This window comes from Urocampus carinirostris, chromosome 12 (assembly GCF_059441175.1).
Source record: "Urocampus carinirostris isolate Australia breed hairy pipefish chromosome 12, RoL_Ucar_1.0, whole genome shotgun sequence".
Lineage (NCBI taxonomy): Eukaryota > Metazoa > Chordata > Actinopteri > Syngnathiformes > Syngnathidae > Urocampus > Urocampus carinirostris.
The window spans coordinates 37,778,002-37,803,658 of record NC_142360.1 but is presented as its reverse complement, the minus strand read 5'-3'; the positions used below and the strand labels follow the sequence as shown (position 1 = coordinate 37,803,658).

General features: G+C 39.9%; 2 protein-coding genes and 1 pseudogene across 4 annotated transcripts in view; 2 read left to right on the top strand and 1 right to left on the bottom strand.

The window, feature by feature from the left end:
• Window positions 1–99: 99 nt before the first annotated feature.
• Window positions 100–20,227, top strand: gpx4a (glutathione peroxidase 4a). Of its 2 annotated transcripts, none has more exons than XM_088348908.1 (7): window positions 100–255; window positions 7,368–7,462; window positions 9,226–9,370; window positions 14,100–14,251; window positions 14,329–14,353; window positions 17,896–17,955; window positions 19,894–20,227. In XM_088348908.1, exons 1-7 carry the CDS (start codon window positions 163–165, stop codon window positions 19,930–19,932), a joined length of 609 nt encoding a protein of 202 aa, XP_088205034.1. In that variant the 5' UTR covers window positions 100–162; the 3' UTR covers window positions 19,933–20,227. The 2 variants fall into 2 exon arrangements, with proteins under 2 accessions (XP_088205034.1, XP_088205035.1); XM_088348909.1 differs by lacking the exon at window positions 100–255 and adding an exon at window positions 5,266–5,434.
• On the bottom strand, window positions 4,788–4,910 carry LOC148355896 (U2 spliceosomal RNA; annotated as a pseudogene).
• A 3,532-nt stretch (window positions 20,228–23,759) lies between the features above and the next one.
• The window catches only part of pip5k1ca (phosphatidylinositol-4-phosphate 5-kinase, type I, gamma a), a 46,186-nt gene continuing 44,288 nt past the window's right edge, over window positions 23,760–25,657 (top strand). For both annotated transcript variants that reach the window (XM_088348875.1, XM_088348874.1), the window contains exon 1: window positions 23,760–24,123. In XM_088348875.1, the coding sequence (XP_088205001.1) occupies window positions 23,997–24,123 (127 nt within the window). In that variant the 5' untranslated portion in view covers window positions 23,760–23,996. The remainder of the gene's footprint in view (window positions 24,124–25,657) is intronic.

Below are 25,657 nucleotides of genomic sequence, written 5' to 3'. Positions count from 1 at the left end.
TATTTGTAAATATGTAAATACTTCGACGAAATATCATTGGAATTTTGGTACAAAGTAAAAATAAAATATTGTAAAACAAATGTTTCATTTGCGGTTTCGTAACTCCACGCGAGGGCGGGGCTATCAGCTTGATTGTTTTCCTCATAACGGATTTCATTCCAAATGAAGTCTCGATGCATGAAAATAACGTGTGCAGGTGCAGCCCTCAGCGGAGTTTTATTGGGGGTTCTTCTCTACCTTTTTATTCCTGCAACGGTAAATGACAAAGGTTTCTTTTCTATCCCCTGATTGAGCACCATACTGCTGTTATCGCTGCAGAGTCGCATGTATAGAATGTATCGCCACCCTTACAGCAACACTATCCTGATAACGCGAATTTATGTGTTTATATATAATTTGCACTCATGAAACCCGAAAAGGTTTCATTCTGAAGTTTACTAATCAAAAGCACTAGCAAACGCAGCAGCTGCAGAATGCTTAGTGGCCACTAAAGAAGAGCGCCCAAGAGTAGATAAAAGCGAACCTGTGCCCCACACAAACTAAAATTGTAATTTTTCTGAAATACGTTATCATAATGCTACTAACAGATTAGCTAGGCTACATCATGCTAAAATAGTTAAGAAAATGTATTCGTAATCAACATGCAAAACACATTTTTCAAACCGATACACTTTAGTAGTTCATACAATTAGTAGACATTCAAAATAAGGAGAGGAGACATCAATGGGTGTATTGTCTCATAATGCTAATATCGTCAAGAAAATGCGTATGAAATCAACATGCATTTAAGTACAAATCAAAATACGTGGGTTGTTTCATCTTCAATACCACATTTTTCAAACCGATACACTAGTAGTACATGCAATTAGCAGACACTCAAAATAAGGAGAGAGGACCTCAATGGGTGTATTGTCTCATAATGCTAATATCATCAAGAAAATGAGTCTGAAATCAACATGCATGTAAGCACAAATCAAAATTCGTGGGTTGTTTGATCTTCAATACCACATTTTTCAAACCGATACACTTTAGTAGAACATACCAAATAAGGAGAAAAGGGTGTAGTGTTTCATAATGCTAATATTAAGAAAATGCGTGTGAAATCAACATGCAAGTAAGCACACAAAATCAAAATATTAGGGGTTGTTTGAACTATGATACATTTTTCAAACCGGTACATTTAGTAGTACATACAATAAGTAGACACTCAAAATAAGGAGAGAGGACATCGATGGGTGTATTGTCTCATAATGCTAATATCAAGAAAATGCGTCTGAAATCAACATGCATGTAAGCACAAATCCAAATACGTGGGTTGTGTTATCTTCAATACCACATTTTTCAAACTGATACACTTTAGTAGAACATACCAAATAAGGAGAGAAGACATCAATGGGTGTAGTGTCTCATAATGCTAATATCATCAAGAAAATGCTTCTGTAATCAACATGCAAATAAGCAGACAAAATAAAAAATATTAGGGTTATTTGAACTCTGATACCACATTTTTAAACCGATACACTTTAGTAGTACATACAATTAGTAGACACTCAAAATAAGGAGAGAGGACATCAATGGGTGTATTCTCATAATGCTAATATCATCATCACATTTTAGTACTACATACAATTCCAGATATTTTTAAATGCCTTAACATCGTAACATAATATCTGTCCTCAATATTGTATTTACTTCATGGAAATTTACCGTTAATTTAGTTTCAAGTTCCTGATCGTTAAATGGCTTCAACAAGGCGGCCGATACTGGCAGTGGCTACCATTAAGAGTACTGATATCAGACTAGAAGCTGGTCCCTGCACGATACAGATACCTGATAATGGTGCCCACCCAGTTTGAGTGAAAGTGTGGAAATACTTTTAAAGTTGACATATTTCTGGGATAAACGCTATAAAGAGGGGCTGAAAAAAACTCTTGTTAATCGATTGGCCTAAAGAAAAACAGAGGAACATTTTGTGGAATGATGAAAGTAAAATTGTCCTTTCTGGGTCCAGGGGCCACAGAGCATGTGTGAGACAACCCTTAAACTCTCAATTCAAACCTCAGTACACATTGAATACTGTGAAGCATGGTGGTACAAGTATCATAGTCTGGGCGTGTTTCTCCTACTCTGGTGTTGGGCCCATTTATCGCGTACCAGAGATAATGGATCCGTTTGTGTATGTCAAAATACTTGAAGTGGTTATGTTTCCTTATGCTGAAGAGATCATGCCCTTGAAATTGGTGTTTTACCAAGACAATGACCCCAAACGCACCAGTAGACGAGCAAAGTCTTGGTTCCAAACCAATACAGTTATTGTGTTGGAGTGGCCAGCCCAATCCCCAGATCTCAATCCAATCGAGAACGTATTGGGTGATATCAAAATTGTTTGTGAAGCAAAACCAAGAAACTAAAATACATTGTGGAATGTGGTTAACCATTCACAGAGTGAAATATCAAGTGAATAGAATAGAGTAGAATATACCTTTATTGTCATTGTTACAAAATGGGTTAACATATTGTGACAACGAAATTGGGCATGACACTCCAGTTTCACACATTCATAAGATCATAAGTCCTGTTTTTTCGTATAGCCCTTAATCACAAAAAGTCTTAAAGGGCTGCATACACTATTACAGCATCCCCTGAACTGAAACCTACACAAGGGAAAGGAAAATAGTCAAAAACTTCAGGATGAGGAAAATAAGAAAAAGCCTTCCTAGGGGGTTGCACATGAGGTAAATATGTCTCTCATCTTATTTTGAGTGTCTGTAAAACCATAAATCTATAATTTGGTCCCTTGAGCCGGATTTGAACCATCAACAGGTTGGAAATTTTAGGGTATTTGTACAGTTATCTCCTGTTTTCCTTGCAAATTCAAAATTCATTGGTGTATTCTCTTCTTGTTTCAAGTGTCTGTTTAACTATTAACAATTGGTCCTTCAAGCTGGATGTTGAACATATTGAGGGTTTTGTACGGTCCTCTCCTGTTTTACTCGCAAGTTTAAAATTCTTTGTCTTCTCTCCTTATGTTGTGTGTCTACTAAGCTATAAACTAAATAATTGGTCCCACAAGCCAGATAGTGAACCTCCCTTGTTCTTTTGAAAGTTTAAAAAAAATCATATCTCCTCATTTGACTGTTAAACTACAAACCTATCTATAGATCATTTCAGTTGGATATTTTACATCTAGATCACATGTGTCAAACAGGCGGCCCGCGGGCCAGAACAGGCCCGCTAAGGGATTGAATCCGGCCCGCGAACAACACTCAGAGAAGCGCAAGAGAAAAACAAGCTGCAGGTTGAAATATGTCCACTTGATGTTGCCAAAGCCAGGTGCCTCTCACAAAGACACCTTACTTGTATTTATTTCTCTCTCTCTCTACCTCTTTCTTTTCCACCCCTTTTCTCCCACTCTGTCTCTGTCTCTTTCACTCTCTGTGTCTCTTTTTCTCTTCCTTTGTTGCTTTCTCTGTGTCTTTTAACCTCTTTTGCTCTAACTTCCTTTTTTCCCTTTTCTCTTTCTCTCTTGATACCCTTTGCGCTTTCTTTTCTCTTTTCTCTCCTTCTGTCTTTCTATTTCTCTTTGGATTTCTTTCTTCTTCTCCCTTTCTTTTCCCCCTCTCTCACGACTTTTTATCTTTTGTTTCTCACGCTCTCTCCCTCTCTCTTTTTTTCTTTCTTTGTCCCGCCCTCTCTCCTTTTCCCTCCCTCTTTCTCTTTTATTTATCTCTCTTTTTCTTTCTCTTTAATCCACTTGTCCGTCCCCCGGCAGAATGTTTGTTCTATCGTGTGGCCCCCGAGTTAAAATGAGTTTGACACCCCTGATCTAGAGAGTGCCACAAGTTGGTTGACTCTATGCCACTCAGACGTAAAGCATTTATTAAAAAATGCAACTAAATATTAGGATTGCTAAATCTTACCTTTTAGTTTGGAAATACAAACAAGTTTTGAGTTTGTAAAGTCAACAGCAGACACTATTTTTTCGGACACGCCCCTTTGAACTATTTGCCCAATCGCGCAGCCTTGGGGGCGTGGCTATTATGAATAGTTCTTGTTTGTTTTCTGAGAATCTACTGCACTTACTGGTAACTTGTTTGTATGTAAGAATCAAAAATATACTAAAAAAAACGGATTTTCTGGTTAGTTACCTTGCACTGCTATTATTTTGAACAACACTGTATTTGATATGATTTTTCTCTCCTTTGAGACTTCTTGTGATTAAGGGCTTCACAAATATAGATGACTTGAAATGTTTTTGAGTTTTTCCCTTGCCCTCTTGTAGGTTTTAGATCAGGGGATGGTGTCGTAATAGTCTGTAGTTTGCAATTGTCTGTGCAGCCATTTGAGACTCCTTGTGATTAAGGGCTTCACCAATACACACGACTTGACTTGAGGTTTTTGAGTTTCCCCTTGCCCCCATGTAGGTTTTAGATCAGGGGATGGTGTCATGATAGTCTGTGGTTTGTAATAATCTGTGGTCTGTGCAGCCCTTTGAGACTCCTTGTGATTAAGGGCGTCACCAATAAACATGACTTGAGGTTTTTGAGTTTCCCCTTGCCCCCATGTAGGTTTTAGATCAGGGGATGGTGTCATGATAGTCTGTGGTTTGTAATAATCTGTGTTGGGGGGGATTTTGTAGAGGTTTATTGTTTCTTTATTCTTTATCAATTATCCATTATCCGTTATCGGTCAAATCATAATACACTACAAAGCCAAGAGGCCGAGACATTTGCTCTCAGCCAAGAGGCTGAGTCAAGGTCCTAGCCACAGGGCCAAGCAGCGATCAGTGCGAATGCACCGTTCCCGGAGGTACTGCAATACCGGGCCGATGCGTGGAGTGGACAGAGCAAGCTCTTATTCCATCTCCCAATTGCAAAAATCAACTGACCATGTCTCGTTCCCGGAGGTAATGCAATACCGTAATAATCTGTGGTCTGTGAAGCCCTTTGAGACTTCTTGTGATTAAGGGCCTTGACTTGACTATTCACAACACGGGTTTTAATTAGGGCTCCGCAGCCAAGATTTGAACTCGGGACCCATCGAAATCCTTTCTCACCCCCGATGAGAAAATCAAAGGAATCCAAATCACACAGAACCTCAAAACAAAGTTCTAGAACGATACGTAAAGTTCTAGAACGATACGTTCTACAACTTTACATGATCCTTTTATAAGCTTATGACAACGTGTTGGACTCTGGACCGTAGAACCCGTGCAGGGCTGATATGGATTCCGGGTCAGGTATTGGATAAGACCAGCTTATCAGTTGAGTCACTGATCCCCTGCCGGCTTTATAAGAGTCTGGGGACCCAAAACAGAAGCTAAATACGCGAAATAAGGGAAGGAGTTTTGTGGCTTTCTAGCTTCAGAGGAGCTCCCAGAACCATGCGTCTTGTGGGCCTCTCGGTTCTGTTCAGCGTTCTGCTGCAGACTTTGGTAAGATTTCAGACCTTTGGACAGCTAAATCCTGCAAACGGTGTTTTTCCTGTTTCTGTTGAATCTGCTTCACGAGTCGGTATATTAGCATTGTTCAGTATGTGGAGTACCTTATGGATTATTTTTGTTTCATATATTGTATTTAGGAAATGTACCCTGGATTAAAAGCACATTCGGTGACAGTGTTCCTATTTGAAGCAGTGGTCTCCAAACTGTTAATTTTGAGTTTAATTTTAGTAGACACCCAAAATAAGGAGAGAAGACATCAATGGATATTGAGTCTCTCTTAATGTGATTATATTTTACTTTTTATTTCAATACTTTTTTTTTTACTTGATTTAACTTTAATTGATTTTTATATTTTTTTACTTTTAAATTTGTCTTTTATTTTTGTGTTTAACTGCTTTTCAATTAATGTTTTCATGAATTTTATGCATGACTTCTTTTAATAAGCATATTTAGTGATTTACTTTTTAAAATTTGGAACTTTTTGCAAAAATATTTTACAAATTTATTTTGTTGCATATTTCTTTAGTATATTTTGTACATTTTCATTATTAGTTTTGGACATTTATTACATTTAATGTAATTATACACATTATATACTAATATAGAAGAGAACAGAATAGACCTTTATTGTCATTGTTACAAAATGGGTTGAACAAATTGTGACAACGAAATTGGATGTGGCACTCCAGTTTCACATTTAACAGTAAGGATAAAAGAAAACAAAGAAGATAAAGGAACAAAGAAGATAAATGTTATAATTTACACCATTTTATATAAGAAATGTGGGCATGTAGGATGTTACATAGGATGTCTTGGGCAAGCAGAGCCCGGTTGGGCCAATATGTTATTTCTATAAAATGTTTTTCAAATGTAATTAAGAAGTTTAAACATGAGTTGTGGCCTGGTTAGGGATGGGTGCCACCAGGCTGTACTTGCACAAAGCACACCACAAGAAATGGTGTCCCTACAACACTGGTGGTTAAGAGATCCAACCAATTAACTAACATTAGTTGACACTCAAAATGAAGAGAGAAGACATCAATGTATTTCTAGCCCGCATTCAGGACAGAAAGGGAAGCCTGTTCAAAAAACCTTCCCCTTTTTATTACTTATCCTAAGTTACAAAAGCAGATCCCCTCTGAAGGCCGTGGAAATAAAAAAAACAAAGAATAGTAGCAATAATTTAAACAATGCATAATTGTCAGGACCAGAACAGAAACAGGACCCACTTGCGCAACGTTTACCACGAGTTTATTGAAAGAGAGCGGAAGGGCTGTGCCCACGATCCGGTGTTCGCTGGGCGTGGGAAGCAAGTCGCGCTCGCACTCTGATTGTGATCCGAACACGGAAGTAGATCTTCCGTAGCGAGTGAGGGCGGAGTCAGTGGTGGAAAACTGGTCGGTATCAGGGACTGGGAGAGCAAAGCGTGGTCAGGGTCGGAAACGATTTGTAAGCCGGGACGGGAGAGCAGACGTGGTCGGGATCAAAATCGGGTCGTAAGTCAGGACGGGAGAGCAGACGTGGTCGGGATCAAAACAGGTCATAGTGGGAGACAAATGGGAGCAAAAAACGGGAGTCAGGGTCATAAAAGGCTTGCCTATTATACACGGAGTTTCGCCGACGGACCGACAACAGGGGATTGACAGGACAGGGTTCAAATAGTGACAGGGAGCCAATCAGAACCTGCGGCGGTTAGCACCAAATGAGTGGGCACAGCAGAGTCACATGAGTAATCATGACACATAATAGTCAAAACAACGAACCACAGCGCGCAATAATAGTCTTACTAAGAAACTGGTATCCTATAAAATCTTCTTTGTAGTTGTCCAATATTTAAAATAGAATACAAGTATCAGTAATATGTTGAAAACAGTGTATTCAGTCTGGGTGCACCCATGACTCTTGCATTGCTATTTGTCTACAGGGCGCCCCGACAGAGGATTGGGCATCAGCTACGTCCATTTACAACTTCTCGGCCACCGACATCGACGGCAATGAGGTCTCGCTTGAAAAATACAGGTTAGTTCGGGAATTCCCTCGCATGATCTCAGTCTCCAGACCACATGTGTCAAACTCACGGCCCGCGGGCCACGTCCGGCCCGCCGTGTAATCATATCCGGCCCGCAAGACCATTTTACATACCGTAAATTCCGGACTATAGAGCGCACCTGATTATAAAAAAGATTTTGCTCTCCTTCATATATCTCCCGTCAAAAGTAGAAATATCAAAATGCTACACTAATTATTTTGTAAAAACGTCACAACATTCTGCAAACCGGGAGCCTGATGTGCTTACCTTTGGCGCAGACGGAGTAGGGCGAGAGATGGGAGGGAGTACTTGCACTTTTTGCATAGCTCCACCCATCCCTCCCACTTACCCAATCAAATAACTACTGTAAATTCCGGACTATAGAGCGCACCTGATTATAAGCCGCACCCACCACATTTTAAGAGGATAACCGCTTTTGGTACTTACACAAACCGCACCTGCATATAAGCCGCATGCGCCCACATTAAAACATGTAACACAATCGCGAAATTAACTCAAACCCGACTTTGAGTCCCGCAATTGTAACTGAATATGAAGTACACAGTCCAAAATCAACAGCTGGCAAATTAAACGTAAAATGATACCGGTACTTAAGATATGACGCAGACCTGCAGAGTCCGGGTCCCGTTGAAAATAATCCAAGGAAAAAAAAAAGTATATTTCCAAAGGTAAGGGTGGGAAAAATATATATCCACTATTGTCTGCTGCGTCCACAAACACGTCTCACCTTTACTCCACTTCCCGTCAGCCCCCGTTGTTTTCGCCCCTTCTTTTTGATTCGCCCGTGGAAAACAAATCAAAATAAGTCTCTAAAATAAATACATTACAAAAATATACAGTTGCAAATACATATTATGCATGGTTACACATATTTACAAAGAAAGACGGTACTCCGAGAGAGTTTTCAAAGCTTTAATAATAATATTATAACTTTCATCCCAAACCGTGCCTTACCTTCAATTTGCCGGCTGTTGATTTTGGACTGTGTACTTCATATTCAGTTACAATTGCGTGACTCAAAGTCGGGTTTGGGTTAATTTCGTGATTGTGTTACATGTTTTAATGTGGACGCATGCGGCTTATATGCAGGTGCGGCTTGTGTAAGTACAAAAGCGGTTATCCTCTTAAAATGTGGTGGGTGCGGCTTATAATCAGGTGCGCTCTATAGTCCGGAATTTACGGTAGGGTGAGTGGTAGGGATGGGTGGAGCTATGCAAAAAGTGCAAGCACTCCCTCCCATCTCTGGCCCTACTCCGTCTGCGCCAAAGGTAAGCGCATCAGGCTCCCTGTTCTCGGAATGTTGTGACGTTTTTACAAAATAATTTGTGTAGCATTTTCATATTTCTACTTTTGACAGGAGATATATTAAGGAGAGCAAAATCTTTTGCGATATATATATATTTTTTTAATATATACATTGACATAGGAGCAAAGGAATTTGAATGTTATTTTAATGTTAAGTTGTTTAAGTTGTATGATTTAATAAGATCTTTTTATTTACAGCAAAATAATAAATACTGTATAAGTGATTTAAGGTTTAAATGTAATATTCTTGTCTGTTTTTAATTCGTATTTATGTTCCAAAATCATTCAGTTTAAGTGTGTTCAATAAATGTTTATCCTGGTTGGCCGGCGACCTTAAGTGTGTTTTGAATTTTGGCCCCTTGTGCAATTGAGTTTGACATCCCTGCTCCAGACCAATACGCCAACATGTTTTTTTGTCCCTCACCAGGGGCAACGTGGTCATCATCACCAACGTCGCGTCCCAATGAGGCCAAACGCCGATAAACTACTCTCAGTTTGCCGAAATGTACGCCCGGCTCGCTGAGAAAGGTTTACGCATCCTCGCCTTCCCTTCCAACCAGTTTGCCAATCAGGTACGTTGGATTCGCTCCTTCTATTCAGGAACAGGACAAACCGTAGACCCCAGGGTAGGAAATTATGTGTTGAGGTGGGGATCCCAAAGTGGAATTGTATCAAAGTCGGCTTTATTGTCAATTCTGCAGCAAAAACAGAGAATTGAAATTGCGTTTCTCTCGGCCCTCCGTGTCTAGAACATAAAAAGCACTGTGCTAGGACCAGGGTTGGGTAGGGTTACTTAAACTGGATTACCGTATTTTCCGCACTATAAGGCACACCTAAAAGCCTTTATTTTTTTTCAAAAGCTGACCATGCGCCTTATAATACAGTGCGCCTTATTTAAAGATCAACATTAAGTCGCAAAGTCTTCCAACTAACTTGCAGCCGCCGACTAGATTTTCCCCCGAACGCCAAGTAGTACGCGGTGTATGCTGGGATTTATTTACCAGCGTTTCATTGGCTAACCAATGTGTCAATCATCATTTGAATCGATCTCTATTGGCTAAAGTTATTCGGAGGTCAAGGGGCGGATCCTTTTTATCATTTACAGGCTGGCATAGGCTTGAACGGCAAAACAAAGCCTGCAATTGGCCGAAAAAGATGAATGTATATAGCACGTGGTTGACGGCATACAGAAAGCATTTTTTACTATTCTGTATTTGTAAATATTTTATTCTCCTGGATTTACTACACTCACGGATATAAGAGGACATTGGTTGCACATTATTATGAACACAACGACTTCGGTGAGCTACTCCGGGTTTTATATTATCCCCGTATCTTGTTTCAGACTGAACTCGATGTTTCTGTGATAAGTGGTGCAGATAATGGATGGAATGGAGTGTCTATTTTTAAATTAAACTCAATTCCAAGTGTTTATTGTCATATGCACAGTAAAGTTGCGAGCGAAAAAGAAAATAGAAACTAAGGAATGGTTGGCATTTCTTGAATCCCAAGACTTTAACCTTCCGAATGATGGAACGATGCATTTGAGTGACATCGTACGGACACCGCATCCGCAAGTGTTCTCGACACGTATTTGCGTCTTTGCAAGCTTTGGGAATGTTAAGGGGGTAAGAAGTTGGACTGAACTATCTGACTGTTTTGTCGACGTTCCCATTGTAGCGCCTTATAATCCGGTGCGTCTTATGTATGTCAAAAATAGGACCAAAAACTATTTTTTCGGGTTGCGCCTTAAAGTGCAGAAAATACGGTACTTTCAATTACTTTTGGATTACCCCAATACCAAATATGCTAATAAAAGACAAAAGAAACTAAATGTGAATACAATGATGACTCACACCACTTGGTAAGCTTTCTCTCCTGGCTTTGATCTCTTTGATCTCCGGCAAAACGAACATAAAATGCCACAGAAACAAAATGAAAATCAATCCAAACAGCTTGCCAACATCATTTTTGCCGTTACTCCCCAAGCCTGCCAAAATGGAGTCATTTTATTCATATTTAGTTTCTTTTGTCTTTTATGGGCATATTTGGTATTGGTGTAATCCAAAAGTAATTGAAAGTAATTCTGTTAAAGTAACCCTACCCAATCCTGGCTAGGACAGACTACACTAGGACACAGGGGGCCGTTGCTAGTCAGGGTGCCCCCCATACCACCACCCAATTTTTTTTTAAATTTCTCAATGCAATTTTATTTACATATCACTGTCAACAAACACGTGAATCAAATAAGTCATTTTCTTTTGTTTCTTTTGGATTCATAAGGTGAGGAGGTTTTATAGAATAGAATAGAATATATATTATACCTTTATTGTCATTGTTACAAAATGGGTTGAACATATTGTAACAACGAAATTGGACGTGGCACTCCAGTTTCACATTTAACAGTGAGGATAAAGAAAATAAAGGAACAAAGAAGATAAAGGTTATAATTTACACAATATTTACACAAAAAATGTGGGCATGTAGGATGTTACTTACAGTTTTTAATTTGTTGTCTTAGTAAAATATTGATTTTTACATGGTAAATGGTCTGCATTTGTACATACTGTATAGCACTTTTCAGGTCAATGAAGACCCCCCAAAGCGCTTTACAATTTGATTTACACTTACCCTTAACACACACACACTCACACACCAATAGGGAGTCAGCCATGCAAGGCGCTGACCTGCTTATTGGGGGCATTAGGAATTCAGTGTCTTGCCCAAGGACACTTCGACATATAACACAGAGGAGCCGGGAATCGAACCTGTGACCTAGATCCCAAGACGAGCGCTCTACCTCCTGAGCTAATGCTGTGTAAGAAATTTGTGTTCATAATTTAGTGCTGTTAAAAGAATATTTTACATCGACAACAAATTCATTCACAATCACCTTTTCAATCCAAAACTTACACTGACACTCTGACATTGAAAGCACGTCTCCTAGTGACACTTTTCAATATCTGCCCAACACTATCATCCGCTATCTCTGAGTTTGAGGGCTTTGTTAAAAGAAATGTGTGTGAGTGTGTGGCATCTCTTACTATTTATGTTTGTTTTTCCTTTTTATTTTTGTTTTCATTTTAATCCCTGGGGTGTTTGGACTTATTATAGGCCCTGTACTTAATTGATGAGGAAATTGTTTTAGATTACAAGTAATTTCATTGCATTAGCCATAAAATAGTTCTATTAATCGGTTAGTTAGCAGTTAATGGGGATCAGAACCCTTTGCAAAAAATTGAATAGTAGCGTTGAACCTGCCTAAATGCCCCCAAGGGTCAAACTTAACCCGAGGTGACGTCTTTACGTACTGAGAGTATACGACTGTAGCAAAATAACAACTCTAAAACTACAAATAAAAACACAGAATTGCTATTAAATGAATGCTCTTTATTGTCATTATACAAAAGTACAAAAAGCTGCAAGAAAGCAATTTAGAGAGGGGCTGGCTAGCTGCACGTTGGCATGAGGTAACCTTGGGCTGAGACAGGTCTCCGCGATGATTAAAATACAACCGTCCTGATTGTAGTGGTTTCCCACGAGGTGTAGCTCCAGGTAATCCGTTTCATTGGTAATGGATCTGGATCTCGACCATCAGCAGATACCAGCCTATCACAAGTCACGCCCACTCAACACACAAAGCCCCCCCTATCCTGCCTCCGTGATAACATTTGCTGTGTGCTGCTCAGGACACAAGGCACAATACATCGATATCAACGACAATAAAGAACATTCAATTCAAAATCTGCCAAGCAGTGAACTAGTGATAACTGCAACGGGGAGTAACCTCCCCACCCCCACGTGATTCATACCTGTCAACCTGTACGTTTTTGCCGTACAAAGCACGTTTATGATGCATTTCAAGACGTATACGACGTACAAGAAAATCTGTACGGAAAACGCAAATTTGTCAATGATGGGTACCATTCGGTATACACCGACTATCACGAATCAGCAAATCAATCTAGTCAAACAAGTTCGCCGCGGTAGCCTCGATCTCGGTATTGTTTTTTTTTTTTGTTGGAAACGAAGTGAGCATTTTGATGCTACTGTGCGCATGCGTCTGCCGCCCGGAGATTTCCCATTGCATCCATGTGGTAGTTGTGTAGTGAAAGGAAGTCCGTCTCTTTTTAGAGAAGCGTCTTTTTCGGCTCAACTCATTCAAGAGAGGCGGCTCTCCAACGGCTCACTTGCTTCGATGCATTATATTACGAATCATTATTGTTATACAAAGAAGTGAAGAAAAAAAGGAAGTATAAAAGGAGAAAATGAAAAAAGACAGGTTTGTGGTTATCCCTTTAATCAGTATATTACCAACAATCATTTAATGCAGAAAATGAATTAAATAATTTGAATGAGAAAATGTATTATTCTACTTAATTCTATTTGCATGTATTTTTTTCCTTCTACAGTGAACGTCCAAGCGACTTCATTTTTGAAGTTCTTTTTATAATAAAGCTCATTCATGTCGAGCAACTCAGTATCTCACAACAAAATGTTCATTAACAATATATATATAATAATAATAATAATAATTTCCTTGTATTGTCATTCTGTGTAACAATGTACACAGAACGAAATGTCGATTGCACCTGACCCGTTGTAGCGAGCCGATGCAGCCGCAGCCAACAGAGGGCGCCGCCGACCACTATTTAAGTCTTAGGAATGACTCGGCCGGGGCGCGAACCACCGACCTCCCAGTCTCAAAGCGGGCGCCTTACCATCTAGGCTACTGACGGCAGAGCAGTGGTTAGCGCATGTGCGGCACAGTTCATGTCTTGGGAACCTCCTGCGTGGGTTCAAATCCAGCTCCAGACTTCCTGTGCAGAGTTTGTTTGTTCTCCCCGTGCTTGCATGGGTTTCCTCCCAGCACTCCGGTTTCCTCCCACATTCCAAAAACATGCATTTCAGGTGAATTGGTCGGTCCAAATTGTCCCTAGGTGTGAATGAGCGAGTGAGTTGTCTGTCCCTGTGTGCCCTGCGATTGGCTGGCAACCAGTTCAGGGTGTCCCCTGCCCACTGCCCGATGTTTGATAGCTGGGGTGGGCTCGCTCCAGCACGCCCGCGACCCTACTGAGGATAAGCGGTGTAGCTAATGAGATGAGAGATGAGATGATATAACGAAACTCGTGTACAATGTAACATGTTAAACTACATAAATAAACACGTTTGAAAAAAAAATATGGTGTAAAATTATTTTGTCTTTTGTAAGGGAAAATACGACATTTTGTAAGGGCATGGAGCTTGAGGGGTATGGTGATATATCAATATCTGATCCATTTTCTTTTCCCGGACCGAAAGGAGCCCGGTACTAACGCCGAGATCAAGCAGTTTGCGGCGTCTTACAACGCTAACTTCGACATGTTCAGCAAGATCGACGTCAACGGGCCTGAGGCGCATCCGCTGTGGAAATGGCTGAAGGAGCAGCCCAACGGGAGGGGATTCCTGGGAAAGTAAGACGCGTTTGAGTAGCAGCCCTATGCCCTCGGTGCCGATTTCATTAACGCGTCTCATTTCTTTCTCCTCACAGTTCCATCAAGTGGAATTTCACTAAGGTAAACAAAGTTCACTATGTTGTTATCACTGACAATAAAGACAATTGTCATTTCAATTCGAATCATCTTAATTTATGGGGTTTCGGACCGGAAATCGACAAAACAATTTAGAATTCTGTCGGGATTGACGCACGAACATGAGTCGAAACCAATGTTCCCTGACATTTTGCAGGGGTCTGAGCGTTCACACAAAGTCGGTGAGCAACGCTTGAAACAACAGTGAGCAACGGCAATCCCATGTGTGGCAAGATAATTAATGATCAAACATGTCCAAAACTTGACATCAAGTTACATTTTGCTGAGTTTCCGGCAATGCAAAATTAATTTTCTCTTTTGAATGAATTGACTCATGTACTATTGCAGAGGTTGTACGGCCTACAAATGTCGTTTGTTCTTACAATTCTTTCACAAGATATCCATTTCTTTTTATTTCCTGATATATTTTGTCGCATAATATTAACATTTTTGGGGGCTTATTGAGTCGGTTGTAAGATACATAACTGTACTTAATCACATTTTTTAGTGGAAGTACAATGTTGGGAACAAGATTCACTTGATATAATTGGAAATTATTTGAATGCAACACATTCTCCTTTTTTCCGTATGTTTTTTTTCTACTTTTTTTAAATTCCTTTAAAAAAAATCTCATTGTGTTTATTTTTTCCAAGCTGATACTTTTTTCTTTTTGTTCTCTATTTACTTTTTCCCTACATTTCTTTCTTTTCTTTTTTTCTGGCTTTTTTTCTAATTTTTTTCTCCTTTTTTTTCTCTTCCTTTTGTTTCTTTTTTCTCAGCTTTTTCCTTCCTTTAAGTCATTTTGTGCATAATTTTACACAATATTTGGTCATGTTGGGATTAAAGAAGCAAAAACAACCTGATGAGCCGTTTAGGACACAAGAGAGCCGGTTCTTTTTAGTGAGCCGAGCCGAAGAAGCCGGTTCTCGACAAACTCTACTAACTTTACTCAACTTCGTTCTACTTCGACTCGAGTTCAAAATACCGCATTTAGAACACAATGTCGGGGGAACCCGTGTATTTTTACCTTCATGCACTGTAACTTTGACTTAAGTCGCTTCTTAATTAGTAATTTTGAGTTCTCATTTTTGTGCACTGGCTAGATTTTCTTGTGCGCTGAGAATGTGCGAGCGGTGCGCAATTGCGCACGCGCGCAGCTTAGAGGGAACACTGGTTGAAACCACTTGGCACTTTTCCTATGCCCTTGTTCAAATCCAGAAAAACAGAGACAAGAGACACTCAAGATTGATTAACGCTGCAGGGGGAACTATTACATTATGGTTTATTGTAATAGAGTCGATGTACAAACAAGATTATAAAGCAGATTTATGACAGAGAAAAGCATGGAAATAATCCCTTTTCTTTGGGCCTTATTTAATCCAGAACAACAAAGACACTTAAGCTTGATATAACCAAAACTCAGTTTTTACAGTTCAATGTCATGTCATAGAATTGACGTACGAACAAGAGTTGAAGCAGATTAATTACAGAGAAAGGTAGGCCACGATCCCTTTTCTTTGGGCCTTATTTAATCCAGAACAACAAAGACACTTAAGCTTGATATAACCAAAACTCAGTTTTTACAGTTCAATGTCATGTCATAGAATTGACGTACGAACAAGAGTTGAAGCAGATTAATTACAGAGAAAGGCAGGCCACGATCCCTTTTCTTTGGGCCTTATTTAATCCAGAACAACAAAGACAACAGACACTCAAGCTTGATATATGCATGCGGGAGGAGCTCAAATCGTTCAATGTAATGTCATAGAATTGACGTACGAACAAGATTTGAACCAGATTTATCAGAGAAAAGCAGGGCAATAAGCCCTTTTCTTTGGGCCTTGTTTAATCCAAAACAAGAAAGACAAGACACTCAAGCTTTATACGCATGCGGGAGGAGCTGAACTCAGTTTTTACAAGTTAATGTAATGTCATAGAATCAACGTACAAACAAGAGTTGAAGCAGATTCATCAAAGAGAAAGGCAGGCCACGAGCCCTTTTCTTTGGGCCTTATTTAATCCAGAACAACAAAGACAACAGACACTCAAGCTTGATATATGCATGCGGGAGGAGCTCAAATCGTTCTATGTAATGTCATAGAATTGACGTACGAACAAGATTTGAACTAGATTTATCAGAGAAAAGCAGGGCAATAAGCCATTTTCTTTGGGCCTTATTTAATCCAGAACAACAAAGACAACAGACACTCAAGCTTGATTTACACAAGCGGGAGGAGTGGCATCTTGCACTTATACTCTCTCGAGTTGCAGCTCTCCTGTCATTTTATTCAGAAATTTTGAAGCACATTGACATGATCATGACATGTCTATGCGTCCACCCCTAGTAGGGAATTTCCCAGACTGTATTCTTACGAATCTTTGACAAGCACATTCTACTTACAGATTTAACCCAGTAATACAACTCAAGCATGTCTTTCTTCGGATACCAAAAAAAAATGAAGCCCGTGATACTAGAAAAATGAGTAAATATATAATCACTACATGCTTCAAACACCCTGAATGTTTTGTCTCACCACAAGGTGGCCAAAGAGAATAAGGTCCACCTTAAACAATAAATATATCGGTCTGCGGCTTTTTATTCAGGCACAGTACAAAAAACATCAACCGTTAATTAACAAAAAGAAATATTTTCACAAAAAAACAGGTGAACAATGCTATAATATACAGTGGTTTGCGAAACTATTTGGCCCTATTTTGCCACATTTCAGACTTCAGACGTCAAGATATAAAACTGTAATTTCTTGTGAAGCATCAACAATAAGTGGGACACAATCATGAAGTGGAACGCACTTTATTGGATATTTTAAACGTTTTTAACAAATAAACGAAAAAGTGGGTGTGCTGATTTATTCAGCGCCTTTACTTTGAGTGCAGCAAACTCTGTCCAGAAGTTCAGTGAGGATCTCTGAATGATTCAATGTTGATCTAAATGACTAACGATGATCAATGGAATCCACCTTCGTGTAATCAAGTCTTTGTAAAAGTGCACCTGCACTGTGATAGTCTCTGAGGTCTGTTTAAAGCGCAGAGAGCATCATGAAGAACGAGGAACACACCAGGCAGGTCCGAGATACTGTTGTGGAGAAGTTTAAAGCTGGATCAAGTGTGTTCCACTTCATGATTGTGTCCCACTTATTGTTGATGCTTCACAAGAAATGACAGTTTTATGTCTTTATGTTTGAAGTCTGAAATGTGGCAAAAGGTCACAAAGTCCAAGGGGGCCAAATAGTTTCGCAAGCCACTGCATTACAAAAATATGTGCCTGATTGGTTGAAGCTAAGGCTATGATAAGTATGATATGAGTACATATAGGGTAACTATATAAAACCTTTATCAAATACAGAAAACAATCCAAAATTCGGGATCTCAACTGAATTCCCTCAGAGCATTGATATCTACTGAGTGAAGCGTGTGTCGTGGTTCATTGAGAAAATCCCAAATGAATTGGATTCTGATTTGGAGGTTTTGGCCGAATTTCACTCGTGTTGTTGTTTTGTTCTTTGCAGTTTCTGATCAACAAAGAGGGTCAAGTGGTGAAACGCTACGGACCCATGGATGCGCCAAGTGTATGTATTTGTATATTATCTGAAGCTTAGAAACAAATGTAATGTAAATCTATGTAATGGGTTTTCCCTTTAAAAATATGGTTGAAGTAATTGAATACGGGTAAAGTTCTTGGGGTGATTAATTTTGTCTTTAAATACAAATATAGATGTTTTTCTTTTTAACTTTGTCTCAACCGTTGTGCCTCTTATACTTACTGTGCCTAGCGAAAGTATTCCCTAGAATTATTTGTCATATTGCCACATTTCAGGCTACAAACCTGAAGCTAAAAAAACTAAAACTACATGTGAGACACAATCTTGAAATGGAACCAAATTAGTTTAACATTTTATGTTTACGAAAAAGAAAAAGAAATAGCCAAACTATTGCTTAGCCAACTGACTCCAGAACTTCTGATGATGATCTGAATGATCCAATGTCGACCTAAATGACTTACAATGACAGAGTGCCATTAAGTCTCAGTGTAAATGCACCTGCTCTGCGATTGGCTCATAGGTCTGTGAAAACAGACACTGGAAAACGGTCAACATTATGAAGACAAGAGAACACACCAGAGAAGTTGTGGAAAAGTTCGAAGCAGGAAAGGGATACAGAAAGATTTTGCAACATTTACACATCTCCAGGAACCGGTTGTCCCTTTTAACCTTTGGCCTAAACAAAGAAAAAACTAATCAGAGAATCAACCAAGAGCAATTGATCTTGTTGGATGACCTTTAGGTATACACAGCTGAGGTAGGACAGTCTGTTCATAAAACAACTATTAGTCGTACTCTTCATAAATCTGCCCTTTATGGCAAAGCGGCAAGAGAAAAGCCCTTTCTGAAAGAACATAAAAAGGCCTATTTGAAAGAAGCCATTTTTGAGACTCAAATAATATGTGGAAGAAGGTCTTCTGATCAGTTAAGAACATGATTTAACTTTTGGGCTGAATGCAGTGTTGTTTTTGGCGTAAGAATAACACTGCACATTACCCTGAAAACACCAACCGTACTGTCAAACATGGTGGTGGCAACATCATGGCCTGGGGCTTCTTTTCTTCAGCAGGGACAGGGAAGATGGCTAAAATTGATGGGAAGATGGATGGAGCCAAAAGCCGTGTGCGTCTGGCAGAAAATCTGTTGGAGTCTGCAAAAGACCCTTCAAAAGGGCTACATCCCTTAACATAAAGCAAAATCTACAATGAAATGGTTTAAAACTAACAGTATAAAGGTATTAGAATGGCCAAACCAAAGTCCTATATAGGATTTGTGGAAAGATCTGAAAAATATTGTGCACAAACCATCACTATGGAACTTTAGCTGTTTTGTAAGAAAGAATTGGCAAATATATATTTTTTTTTAATTCAAAATGTGCAAAACTTTTAGACACATACCAAAAAAAGACTTGTGGTTGTGATTGCAGCAAAAGGAGGTCGTACAAAGTATTAACTCAAAGGGGGCAATATTTTTGCAAGGCCTACTTTAGAAATTTTGATTTGTTAGCATAAATTAAAACGTTGATTAAATTTGTTTTTGTTTTTTGGAGAGAACGTCGCTGGGTGTCGCCCCAAAATATACGCAGAGAGGAGATATGGCAAAAAGGGAACGTTCTTTATTGCATTCGGGACACGTTCAAAGTTCCATATGTTCAACATTGGCCTTTATAGTGTTCTCGTGAAGGGCGCCCGCCCATCCCTCAGTATATCAGATTGTGACCTCCTGCAACAATGTCATCCCACAACCTTCACCAGATGCCTACATACTTATCATTAATTATTATCCACATTCCACAACAGTTTCACCATTGTGTCTCACATGTTTTATCTCTGAGTTTGAAACCTGAAATATGGCATAAGGTTCTTGGGGGTGGGGGCAATACTTTTGCAAGGAACTGTATGAAGTTAAGAAATCATTGGTTGTTCCTGTAAACCTTCTAATTGGAATGACGTTCTCTTCACGCAGGTGGTGGAGCAGGATCTTCCCCCTTATCTCTCTGCCTAAAATGATGCCCTACCACGCCATCGTATGATCTCTCTCCACGCCGCGTCCCCTCGTCCCGATGGTCGGTGGACGAAAGTGCGTCTCGAACCCGGACGGATGACGGTCTGTCCGTAAAACCGCCCGACGGAAAAGGCAGACTCGATGCGATCGGCGTACGAACCTGCCGGGAGCGACCACGGAATTCTTCGTTCATTTTCTGACCTTGCGGAGACGGGGACAGAGCGCGGCGAGATGAAAGGTGGCGTTGTTCGATTGGGATACCTTAAACCCGTGAAATAAAACCGACTAAAACTCATCATTCTTTTCTAAATTTTTTTAAAATCCAGAACGTTCTTATCGGATAATTTCTTCTTTTTTAACTCGATTAGGTCTTAAAATGGTTACAAGCGCTTGAAAGCCTAGCAAACACTTACCGTAAATTCCGTACTATAGAGTGCACCTGATTATAAGCCGCACCCACCACATTTTAAGAGGATGACTGCTTTAGTACTTAAACAAGCCGCACCTGTATATAAGCCGCACGCGCCCACATTAAAACATGTGACACAATCACAAAATTAACCCAAACCCTACTTTGAGTCCCGCGATTTTAACTGACCATAAAGTACACAGTACAAAAACCATAGCCAGCATTATAATGGAAAATGATACCGGTAGTTAAGATTTGATCCAGACCTGCAGAGTCCGGGTCCCGTTAAAAGTAATGCAAGGAAAAAAAGTGTATATTTCCAAAGGTAAGGGTGGGAAAAATATATATCCACTATTGTCTTCTGTGTCCACAAACACTCACCTTTACCGGTCCCCACTTCCCGTCATCCCCCGCGTCTGTTACGCCCCTTCTTTTTAATTGGTCAATGCAAGACTTATCAGAATAAGTGTCCAAAATAAATACAAATAAATACATTACAAAAATATACAGTTGCAAATACATATTATACATGGTTACACATATTTATAAAGAAAGACGGAACACCGAGAGAGTTTTCAAAGCTTTAATAATAATATTATAACTTTCATCCCAAACCGTGCCTGTGAAGGGTAGCAAAACGCTACCAACAACACGCTCGCAATACAGTTAACGAGTCTGTTAAAGAAAACATACCGTACATGTAGATCAAAGTTGTCCTCGTTTAGTATGGGAAAGAGACTTTGTCATACAGACTACGTCCCACGCTCCCATATCCAATAAGACGCTAGCAACACGCTCGCAAGGTAAAGTTGATTGCGATTGCGTTTATCTTGTAAGCTGCGTCATGTGCCTTGAACTTGAGCGCCGCTGGCGGCTGTTAGAAAAATGACATAAATTGGCCGCATCACTGGATAAGCCGCAGGGTTGAACGTTTGGGGAAAAAGTAGCGGCTTATAGTCCGGAATTTACGGTAAATTTTAATGTGTTTTCGAGGTTTGAAAAGTGCTGGAATTTGAAGTAAAGTCCTTGTAAACGGTAAATGGTTTGAATTTCTATAGCGCTTTTCAAGTCACTGAAGACCTCCCAAAGCGCTTTACAATGTGCTTCACACTTACCCACAATACTACCCCGAGCAAAAAGTATGGAATCACCAGTCTTAATCTGAATCTGAATTAAGAAAAAACATTGCAATGGTCAGTAAATGTTACTTTTATAGTGCAGGGAAATAACTATGGAATCACTCAATTATGAGGAGAAAAAAATTGAAATCATTGCATTTTAAGTAGAAAATAAGGACACACCCTGTCAATTTCCTTTCCTTAGTTTGTCACCGAGCTTAGATGAAGTGTGCTCGTTAGTCAGCAGTTGAAAACAGGAGTTATCACACCTTGGAGGGCTCCTGGACTAAGTGGATTGGCAAGAATCATGGCCCCAACAAGACAGGGTCATCAAACTTCTTGAAGAAGGTAACTCGTATGGTTGCCAAAGATGTGGGCTGTTCACTTACTATAGCAATGTTTTTTTCTTCATTTCTTCTAGTGTTTTGAAGAAGGTAACTCGTATGGTTGCCAAAGATGTGGGCTGTTCACTTACTATAGCAATGTTTTTTCTTAATTTCTTCTAGTGTTTCTGAGTGCCAATATGTGGAACGATTTTTTTCATGTTTGTGATCTGATTTATTTCCACAGAATAAAAGGTCTCAGTGAGGGCTTGCCCAAGACTGGCGATTCCATACTTTTTGCTAGGTGTTGTAGCAGAGGCAGCCATGAAAGGTGCCAAAATTCCTATCGGGAGGCATTAGGGGTTCAGTGTCTTGCCCAAGGACACTTGGACATTTAACTGGGAGGAGCCAGGAATCGAACCTGCAACCTCTCGGTCCCATGCCGAGCGCTTTACCTCATAAGCTACTGCCACCCTAGAGTTAACGTTTAACTCTAAACTAAAACAAAAGCCTTTAAGCTACCTAACTGCATTAACGTGTTGAAATAAAAAAGTAAACAAACTCAAGATATGTTAACTCTTTAGTTGATTGCATAATTAACTGTTGCATTCAATCTGGGTCATTGCTTTAAGTCAAGACAAGTCATGTTTATTAAATACCACTACTATACTGGGAGCAACACATTCATGTACCATGGTTACAAAAAGTACTAAATCTTCACAGTACTTTTCGTCCAAGGCTTTAACTCTGAGTCCAATCTCATATACTTTTATTTAAGAGTTGAAAATATTGTACAAGAAGTGCTTTGAAAGCTTTTAAGATGCCAAACTTTTGCTGTTTCAAACCCGTTTTAACTAATAGTTTATGGTTTTACGCTGTTTTAACTCCGAGATAAATGAAAAAAATGTTTAAGCTACTTCACTGAGAGTCTGTGTTGACATATACAGTGAAGAAAAGAAGTATTTGAACACCCTGCTATTTTGCTGATTCTCACACTTTGAAATCAAGGAAGGGTCTGAAATTTTCGTTGGATGTGCATGTCCACTATGAGAGAGATAAACTAAAAAGAAAAATCCCGAAATCACAACGCATGATTTTTTTCAACGATTTATTTGTGTGATACTGCTGCAGATAAGTATTTGAAATTCTGACCCTGAAAGAGCTGTTAGTCCGCCCATTAGAAGTCCACCTGCACTCCATGTATCATCCTGAATCAGACGCACCTGTTTGAGGTTGTTAGCTGCAAAAAGACACCTGTCCATCATACTTTGGGGGTGTTTTTCCGCACATGGGACAGGACGAGTGCACTGCATTAAAGAGAGGATGAGTGGGACGGTGTAATGAACTTCTTGAAATAGAACCTTTTGGTCATAATTCCACTATGTGCGTTTGGAGGAAGAAGAATGAAGAGTACAATCCAAAGAACACCATCCTTACTCTGGAGCATGGTGGTGGTAGCATCATGTGTTTTTCTGAACCTGGGACAGGACGAGTGCACTGCATTAAAGAGAGAATGAGTGGGACGGTGTACAGTGGGACCTCGCTACTTCGCGGTTCCACGTTCGCGGGTTCAGAGCTTCGCGGGTCTAAAAAAATAATAATAATAAAATTTAAGAAAAAAAAAAAATATTTTTTTTTAAGCATTTTTGAAGGGGCTTCGCTACTTCACGGATTTTCACTTTTCGCGGGTGGTTTTGGTCCCCATTAACCGGGTCTAAAAAATAATAATACAATAAAATATTTTAAAAAAGAGAAAAGAAAATTTAATTATTTTTTTTTTTTAAGAATTTTTGAAGGGGCGTCGCTACTTCGCGGATTTTCACGTTTCGTGGGTGGTTTAGGTCCCCATTAACCGCGATAACCGAGAGATAACTATACTGTATATATACTGTATATTTGTCCCGAGTGCTGTTTCCTTCGTCAACCGCTAAGGGGCGTCAGTGAGTTGAAACCCAATCATCCGTTCCAAGTCTTTTCCGCTGAGCCTCCGTCGCCGCCTGAGCCCACAGCAGTGCAGTCAAACCGGGGAAACCGACGCCACCGAGCCGTCTTTCGACCTAATGGCACCGCCATAAAATGCCCCCACTCGCGACTCACCGCCACATATAAGCCTCGGCCGTCCGTTTTTTCCTCATTCCGGGGTTATTCGTCGTCGCTTACCTGTTTACCCCCCCCTGCCGGAACCGCCGCTTGGACCAACTTCCCGGAGGCTGAATGGAAGCCGAAGGAGCGTTCGGGTTGGCGGAGGCCGGGGAAGGGAGTCCTCTATCCGGGGCCGCATCATCCGATGATGCTGACGCGGTCGACGGGGTGAGCTACGGACCGGACGCCGGAGATTCGGGTAGGTCCGACCGGGAAATGTTGAATTCTTCTCCGTTTGGGTCTGGAAATGAAGCGGAAAAGCCCCGAATCATCTTGAGCCGCTTAGCTGTGCTAGTAGCTGCTAGCTTTAGCCGAGTGGATGAGGAGAGCAGGTGTAGAGGACGTTTGGCTTCTTCTCCTTTTGGAGAACGAAATAAGTAGATAGTTTGTTGATTTCATGGCGGATAGACGTTAAAAAGGGTCTTTTTGGTGGGGCTTTCTATTATTTCTCGCCGTTTTGAATCATGTTCCCACGTTTTTAGTTTGGCATCCTTTGCTGACACGTCATTTTTCGATTCCTTCCTTCCGCTCTTCTTTCCTTCTTCATTCATTCACCTCCTTTCCACAAATGCCTGCTTCATGTTTTTTTCTTCTTTTCAAATATCCTTCCATCTTTTGCTGACACCTTCCCTCCTTTCTGTTTTCTATAATTTATGACTTACTTCACCCTTTCCTCTCTTACTTATTTTATTTCCTTTGCATATCTCTTTCTTCCACTATTTGCTGACACCTTTCTTCCATTCATTCTCTTTGTTTCATTGTCTTCCTTCTTTTCTTCCTTCTTTCATTTTTGCTTTGATGTTTCCTCTCATTTTTTCCGACACCTTCCTTCCTATTTATTCTTCCTCCCATAAATCTTCCCATCCTTTTCTATTTTATTCCCTTTCCTTCCTTCCACAGCATGCTTCTTTCTCCCATTAATTGCTGACAACTTTCTTTGTTTCTTACTATTTCCATAATTATTCTTCCCCTTCCTATTTTCCATTATTATTCCTTCCCTCCTTCCCATCCTAATTAATTTCTTCCTTCCAAAACCTCTATTACTTACTTCCCATCTATTTTCTACCATAATACCTTCTCTCCCTCCTTCCTATTTTCCATCGTGAATACTTTCTTCCCTTCTTTTTTCATCATTTACTTCCTACCTTCCTTCCTATTTACCATTATTTCTTCTTTCTCTCTTTCCTATTTACTATCACTATAGTCTCCTTCCTTTATCATTTCCATCATTATTCTTTCCGTCCCTCCTTCCATCCTATTTACCATTATCATTCCTTCCTTCCTTTCCACCTTCCTTTCTACTAACCCTCATTGTTCCTTCCTTCCCACCCCCTTGCCTATTTACCATCAATATTCTCTCCTTTCCATTTTCCGTCATTATTCCTTCCCTCCTTCCGTCCTATTTACCATTATCACTACTTCCTTTCCACCTTCTTTTCTTTTTACCATCATTGTTTCTTCCTTCCTTTCTTTCCACCCTCCTTCCTATTTACCATATTTACTTCCTTCCCACCTTCCTTTCTATTTACCGTCATTATTCCTTCCTTCCCACCCTCTTTCCTTTTTACCATCAATAGTCTCTCCTTTCTATTTCCCATCATTATTCCTTCCCTCCTTCCGTCCTATTTAACATTGTTACTTCCTTCCCACCTTCTTTTCTATTTACCATCATTATTTCTTCCTTCCCGCCCTCTTTCCTGTTTACCATCAATATTCCTTCCTATTTTCCATTT